The following is a 7,861-nucleotide window of genomic DNA, read 5'->3' as shown; positions in this document are numbered from 1 at the left end:
TCAACATCATCTTCAACAGCTAGTTTCTCCAGTTTAGGATGATGAATATGCACAGACTGACCTGTTAATATGGAGGCTGAGCCAGAACCCTCATGCTGAGATGTTGCTTGTGTCTGATAATCAGCTGGAGTTTCAACAGACTCTGGATCAGTTGATGTGGGCTCTGGAAGTGGGGTGGTTCTGGCCTGCACTTCCATTTGCAAAAGCCGAAACTGGTGTTGCAAACTCTTAAAACGCTGTTCTTGCAGTATAGCATCCTCTCTCTGCTTTTTATCTCGAACTTCCTGTTGTCCCATGAAAGCCTGAAGAATCCCAGCAATATCAAGGAGAGTTGGCTCCCTGGTATCCTCTCCTTCAGTGTCTCCAGCCACAACTGAAATTCCTTCTTCCATCTCCTTCTCCCTCTCTGGCTGCTGCAAGGCCTCTCTGGCCTCCATTTTATTTCCTCTCTTTGGGCGCACAGCATTCTGCATGGCTCAAAAAGTTTGTCAGGGGAGAAAAAAGGGCAGAAAAATGCAAAATAAAATCCTGTCTCCTCAACTGAAGGATCCCACTTCTGACACCACATGTGATGGACCGAGTTGAAAAACAGGAGGAGCCCAGGAATTATTAGAAAAATATAGTTTCCATTTATTTAACCCCAAAAAATTATATTTACAAGACTAATAAATGTTGAGCTCATAAAAGAGGTCAAAGAAACAAAACTGAACTCAGGCACAGACTGCAACCTTAACAAACCAAATGACTGCCCAAACATACATAATTGACCTAAACATGAAATGACATACAAGGGTATATATAATGGCTGATCAGACCATTGTGACACATGAGGGGTAACAAACAAACACAATCATAAATCACAAACGATGCAGTACAATCTAGTTTGTTAATAAACTAAACACTAAAGAAGAAACTCAAAAACCCCATTAAACCCTAAACTCAAATACAAATACTTTGTTTTTAAAATAAAGAAAACACACATTCCCCCCTTCAGCAGGAAGTGATGGTGTGGTCCAATTATCTTCCTTTGTATTTAATGGTTTCAAACCCTGGCTACCATCTTTTGTCCAGCAACTCCCAGGGATGATGGCAGGTAAGAAATAAAAGGACAAAGGTTAGTCAGAAAGCAAAGAAATGAAGTAGTATGAATACATAAGTAAACCAAATGTGCGCGCTTACAAATAGAACAAATGTATCCAAACCAATCAATAAAGTTATTGGAAACTAAAATGTATTACTATGTTCAAATGAATGAAAATACAAAAGTTACCGACTTTAGAGTGTGGCCATGGGTGCCAAACCCATAGACAATATAAATGTGATGCCAACATCACATTTATATTGTCTATCTTGTAAAATAGTCAATGTCTATTCATATTAATGTACAGAATTCACCTGCTTGCTGCTACTACTGCACATTCACCCAATGTATATACTATATATATATATATAATGTTCTTCCTCTACCCCCCCCCCCCATTTTTGCACATGTCGAGGAGCGTGTCAGGCTACATTTCACTGTGTGTTATACTTGTATAACTATGCATGTGACAAATAAAGAACCTTGAACCTTGAACCTTGAAGCCATCCACATTACACCAGGGCCTGTGTTGCTGGCTGATGCGATCCACAATATACAAGGTCTTGTGCTACTGGCCAATACACTCAAAAAAATGAACTCAGCCTATCTCTGCTTTTACAAAAGTAGATTTTGTTGTTTGTTCTTAATAAACTCGATTTTGCAAAAATTCTTAAAGTGTTTGTGCAAATTTAATGAAACGTTGTTACTTTTTGTTGTTACACAAAGTCATTGAACTGTGTCAACGTAACATTGTTGAGTAAATTCACAGGTTTGTCCCTCTGCACATACTGCTGCGTTCAGAGCCCGCCTGAGTAAGGGCCAATGCGCACCACCCTCTTTCTCAAGCTTGCTTTTTCTTCGCCATGTGGACTGGTTCAGCCGCATTTTTGTCCAAAAATCAGGTAAGAAGTCATTTTTCTTGTAAAGCCCGTCTACATATATATGTTCACACGTCAGTTAATGTCGCAAGTGCTACTAAGAAAAGAGTACAGGCAGGGTTTTGCCCGGTAAAGGTTTGCTAACGTGGACTAGCTGCACGTGAGTTTCCAAATGATTTTGGAGGGGACTCCATTGCAATAGCAAAGCTCTGTTTTCAGCCCAAATGTAATGTAGTGCTAGCGTCGGTATGCGTCGGTACAGGCAGCGCATTCGGTACGGCACGCACTTTCGCGCCGAGTTTATACTCGGACGCCTGACTGCGTTGCACTTTAGCCAACAACAGTGGAGAAGCGCTCCTTGCTAGCAGACAGGTTAGGGTGTATTTTCTGTCTAATATTTCAGCTTACGTTTTGATGTAGCTTGCAGAAAGCATTTAGTAAGCTGGTGTAAGATGAACTGCATTAATGTTGTACAATGTCCATGGGATTTCTCACTCGACTTTTAATGTCAGATTACACACACATTTACACAATATGCAGTGGTGATGATGTAGATCAATAAATTCATTGTTGTAGCATACAATATTAAAAATAAAACTGATTAATATGAAACATTAACAATGTGCAAATTATTTAGTTTTTTCAGGGACAGTGTAATGAAAATGTCTTTTGTGCTTCTCCCCCAGATACGTTGATGTGGCAGTGCAAATTGTGCAAAAAAGTGGTGTCATCACGAGCTCTGTTATTAAAACACTACAGGTTAGTTCATAGTAGACAGCAGTATCCATGTGCCTATTCTGATTGTGTCTGTGTTTTCAAAACATGGAATGCTCTACATAGCCACTTAAGCAGATCACATACCCAAAGAACTCTAGACAAGTCTGTGAGTTTGGCAACATTTAACTGCCATTTGTGTTCCTGCTGCAACATAGCTTCAGAGCAGGAGTATTTTTCTCACATTAACAACCATCTAAAATGTAACGAGACTGTGCATTGCATGTTTGAGGGTTGTTCTTTCAAAACAAATATCTATGGTACATTCAAGTCTCATCGAAATAGGAAACAATCCTTATACCTTAAAAGACTTTAAAATCGGTATTGCTAACACTATTGTAGGCCAAACATCACCTGATGACAGTACAGACACTATTGTAGAAGAGGACATAAGTGCAAATATTGATCACGATACAACTACAAGTGAGACTGAAGATTTGGCAAATGTAATAGAACTTAATTTTGCATCTCTTTTACTTAAGTTGGAAAACTATTTTCATGTTCCCAGCATAGCAATTGACGAGTTGCTTTCAGAATTGCACTACCTGATAAGCTGTGCATCAGTGCCTTTGACAAATCAAGTAATTGTAGACATACTCAAGAATCATAACCTTTGTCTAGACCAGCCTGTTATTGAAGAACTGACAAAGGCAGTTTCTTTTAACCCTTTGTTAAAAGCCATAGAAAAGGACGGCACACTTGCCACTGCCTTCAAACGCAGACAGTATTACAGAAAACATTTTGAAGTAATTGATCCAATTGAATACATTCTCGACTCCCAAAGCAAGAGAACCTTTCAGTATATTCCTATTCTAAAATCATTACAGCAGATATTTAAACAAGAAAACATACTGAACAAATTTGTCACTAGCCACAATCAGAATCCTTTTGTAAATAAGGAAAAGTATACATCATATAAAGATGGTCTACATTTTCAAAATAATGAGTTTTTCTCAGGCGGTGAACTAAGAATCTCTATTTGTCTTTATGTTGATGATTTCGAAATTTGCAATCCATTGGGGACATCACGGAAAAAGCATAAACTTTGCTCAGTTTACTGGATTTTAGGTAACTTGCCACCAGGTAGTCATTCATCCCTCTCTTCTATTTATTTGGCTCTCTTGTGCAAAAGTGAGGACCTTAGGACCTTTGGCTATCCAAAAATATTTGAGCCACTTTTGCAAGACCTTGTCATTTTAGAGCAGCAGGGAGTGTTCATTGACAATTTAGGGGTCAACTTTAAAGGCACTGTCCAATATGTAGTGGCAGACAGCCTCGGAGCTCATGGATTGGCCGGTTTTGTGGAAAGTTTTTCTGGAGATTACTTTTGCAGGTTTTGTACTGCTACACGCTCAGAGATTGAATCAAAAGCTACAAATAGTGACTTTTCTCTGAGAACTGAGGAGCTCCATCGTGTACATAGCAACTGCACGTGAGACAGGGGTAGCTTGTTGTGGTGTGAAAAGCTCGTGTGTCTTGGCAGACAGTCTGTCTTTCTTCAAGGTCACTGCAGGATTCCCCCCTGATCTTGCACATGACCTTTTTGAAGGTATTGTGCCTTTTGAGATAGCTGAGTGCCTTCGAATACTAATAGGCAAGAAGTACATCACTTTTGAAAATCTAAATAGACTTGTTCAGTCATTTCCCTACAAAGGAGGGGATCAGACTAATCGCCCTCAGAAATTGCCTCACAATTTTCTTAGTAAAAAAACTGTTGGTGGCAATGCACATGAAAATTGGTGTTTACTAAGACTTCTGCCACTTATTATTGGACAACACATACCTGAAAACGAACCAGCTTGGGAACTTCTACTAGATTTGAAGAATATTGTTGAGCTTGTTGTGTGTCCTGTTCATAACAGTGACTCAGTTGCATACCTGGAGAGTAAGATTTTAGACCACCATCAAAGGTACAAAGAAGTATGCCCAGATAGAAGACCATTGCCAAAACATCACTTTCTGGCTCATTATCCCTCAATAATTCGCCATTTTGGTCCACTTGCCTTATTATGGACAATCAGATTCGAGGCAAAGCACACATTTTTTAAAAAAGTTGCTAGACACACAAACTGCTTCAAAAACATAACCCTGTCTTTGTCAACCAAACACCAGCTCATGATTGGCCATTACATGCATTCATCAGGCTGTAGCAAAGCCACTTTTGAGGTTTCACGAGTCTCGGCAGTCCCAGTAGAACTTCTCAAACGTGAAATTGCACATTGTCTTGCTGAAAAGTACCCTGACACAGCTGTAGTTAGCCTTGCCCAGAGTGTGTCTGTTGCGGGCATCTACTACAGGAAGGGCATGTTAATAGTACATGGATCACTGGGGGGTCTGCCAGAGTTTGCTGAAATCCTGCAGATGTGTATTTTGGCAGATTCGTTGGTGTTTATAGTAAAAAAAACTGAGCTCGTGGTACACTGAACACTATGGATCCTTCAAAATTGACCCATCTCCAAAGGAAATTTCTCTTGTTGCACATGAGGATCTGGTGGATTGTTATCCACTTTGTGACTACCAAGTCGGAGCTTCTCGCATGGTTACATTAAAGAGATACATACACTGTTCAGGTAATTTTAATGTCCATGTTGCCGATTAAATTTTTGTGCTGTATAGCAGTTCTTCTCAAAGTTTGGTTCTTAAAAATAGTTGGACCAGAACTTAAATCTACTCGGATATGTTTCAAGCCTTGTAAAAATACTAGGAAAAAAATTGTGCTGCGAAATTCTGAATACCACTAAAAAAAATACCTGCTTCACCATTGTAACATGTACTGAAGTTTGGGAACCACCTGCTCATGTTCTTGCACTTATTTTTTAGAGTAACAGTTGGAGATTGGGACATCAGAAATGACAGCCCCAACAAAGCTTCTGATAATCCTGGGGGAGAACAACGCACTCAAGTTAACCCTTCCTTTGGGGATACCAAAGAATGTTAACGAGTTCAAAGCGGAGATTGAAAATCAGTGCGGAGTTTCTGAACAGTTCAGATTGCAGTACATGGACACAGATTTTAATCAGTTCCTTAACATGACATCCACATTTGATCTAAAAGACATGGACAAAATAAAAGTGATTAAAACAGGTGTACCAGAAACATCCACTGGTAGTAATGAAAGCAGTGTGTCCTCATTTAACTTGGGTAGCCCCTGCTCTGGCCACAACCCTGATTATGACACAGATATACTGTCATCGCCAGAATCCAGGTCATCAAGCTCCTCGAGCTCAGCAAACTCCACGCTGCGATCAGAAGCCTGGCCACTGGACTTTCGCATACCTGAGTTTAGCTTCGATGTAGAGCTGCAATTGACAAAAGGCAACCAGGAATTCCAAGCCAATGGAACACTTTTAACCCTAAAACCAAAGCTCAAGTCTGACATTTTAGAGAGCTTGTCTTCAGAAATTATGAAGTACAAAGCTTACCCTTCAAACAGCAATCTTAGTGATGTTTGCCAAGCTTTGGTTGTAAAGCATCCATGCTTGAAAGAGAAAGGTTCAGAAACTGGATTTTCTGCATGGAAGATCAGTTTGAAGTATAAAATGTCAAACTATCGTGGAAAACTGAAGAACTTAGGGTGTAGTGAGTTGGTCATCAATTCTCTCAAAAGAAGAGGGAACAGTAATGTGCATCCCAACCAAGTCAAGAAACCCAGGAGAGCGGAGGTGAATTTCTGCCCTGATTATCCAGCTGGAGAAACCCGAGAGAGTCAGGAAGAAGAAAGGTTGGTGCTGCTTTCAGAGTTCAAGAAGAAGAACAACAATGAAACCATCAAAGCAAAAATGGCCCAAACCTTTCCTCACCGGAGGCAAGAAATTCTTCAGGACATGCCCTTCGTAGCTGACTTTAAAAGCCGATGGCCAGCTCTTTTTTCTCCACGTGAGGTAACTGAATCAGTTGATCTGCAAATGCAATATTTTAAACCCATCACGCTAAACATTTGTTTATTTTACAGATAAATGCTGAATTCCAGCGCATCACTACGGTCCCGCTAACATCCACATTTATGGCACAGCTGGACAACAACACAACCAAACTGACCAAAGTCTTCAGAAACAAGGGAGGAACATCTGGACGCAAGATCACAGAAATCATGGCTGCAATTGATGAGGTTTGGAATTAATTTTTTTGAATGCTTCATTCCCTCTTTTAATACATATGATTTTGTTGTCTCCTTCTATTGTAAGGTAAAGTTTAATGTTGGTATTATGGGATTGTTTATTCTTTGTCCTTTTCATGATAGTGTTGTCACAGTAATAAAGTTTTAAGTTGATTTGGATACTTCATAAAAAAAATTGCCAGAATTAAAAGCTGTTTTTTACAGGACCGTAGCGTTTCCAAAACGGGATTTGCCGCGGCTCCCTGGGGAGAATTTTGGCATTTACAGTAGAAAAGCTGAAGCTAGAATAAACTGCCATCAGGCACCTTTCAAACCAAGACGGGATAAAGGGAGGTCTCTGAGCTGAGTTTTATCACTTTTCACTTTTGCGCCTTGCCGCATTTACGCGGCTCACAGATTCGGATTTATCACTCTGTAATGATGCGATGGTCTGTCTTATAAAATCAGCTCAAAAGTAAAGCTATTGCACCAACATGCTTTACATTACAAACAGTTTTGAATCTGGTACTTGTTGGTGTTGTCTGTAATATTCAGATTGTGGTCCTGGATGTCCTCTGCTGTTGGTTGTTTTGTGCCGGGATCACACCATGCGTTTTTTCGGCCGTCGCACACGGCTGCCCATGACACACTCTTAGGACTCTAGAGACGTGACACACTGTGCAACACATGAGTTCAGTGACCCAAACTCAAGCAGAGACATGGAAAACATGCAGAACAGTGGGCCCTGAGGACCAGGGTTTTGGGAAACCCTGGCTTAGTACTACAACTGTTTTTTCATTTGTCCTTGCAAAACTTTTACTTTTCATTTGCAGTCGACATGATTATTGAGCTCACCAGGAACAATGGGTATAAGATCAGAAATGTACTGTGCTGGTTACAAAATGCTTTTTTCTCACTTATCTAACTCTTGGCAATATGGTAATAGACAAATTTCCACTTTGGGTGGAATATCCCTTTAATTGATAAGAAACCCTGCAACTTGTATTATTATGTTTATTTACTTATTAATTT

General features: G+C 39.9%; 1 protein-coding gene across 6 annotated transcripts in view; it reads left to right on the top strand.

Moving 5' to 3' along the window:
* Positions 1-1,903: 1,903 nt before the first annotated feature.
* LOC146656124 (uncharacterized) overlaps positions 1,904-7,861 on the top strand; it is a 28,709-nt gene continuing 22,751 nt past the window's right edge. For 4 of the 6 annotated variants that reach the window (XM_085429001.1, XM_085429002.1, XM_085429003.1 and 1 more), the window contains exons 1-4: positions 1,904-1,983; positions 2,646-2,718; positions 5,554-6,614; positions 6,686-6,841. In XM_085429001.1, coding sequence (XP_085285127.1) covers positions 5,583-6,614; positions 6,686-6,841 — 1,188 coding nt within the window. In that variant the 5' untranslated portion in view covers positions 1,904-1,983; positions 2,646-2,718; positions 5,554-5,582. Of the gene's footprint in view, positions 1,984-2,234; positions 2,332-2,645; positions 2,719-5,164; positions 5,304-5,553; positions 6,615-6,685; positions 6,842-7,861 lie in introns of those variants that run through there. The other 2 variants (XM_085429006.1, XM_085429005.1) reach the window with 2 other exon arrangements.

The sequence above is a fragment of the Rhamphochromis longiceps genome, linkage group LG13, assembly GCF_057381845.1.
Source record: "Rhamphochromis longiceps isolate RC_006_pf linkage group LG13, R_longiceps_female_GT1.1, whole genome shotgun sequence".
Lineage (NCBI taxonomy): Eukaryota > Metazoa > Chordata > Actinopteri > Cichliformes > Cichlidae > Rhamphochromis > Rhamphochromis longiceps.
The sequence above is the reverse complement of the archived record's forward strand: the minus strand, read 5'-3'. Positions and strand labels throughout refer to the sequence as shown.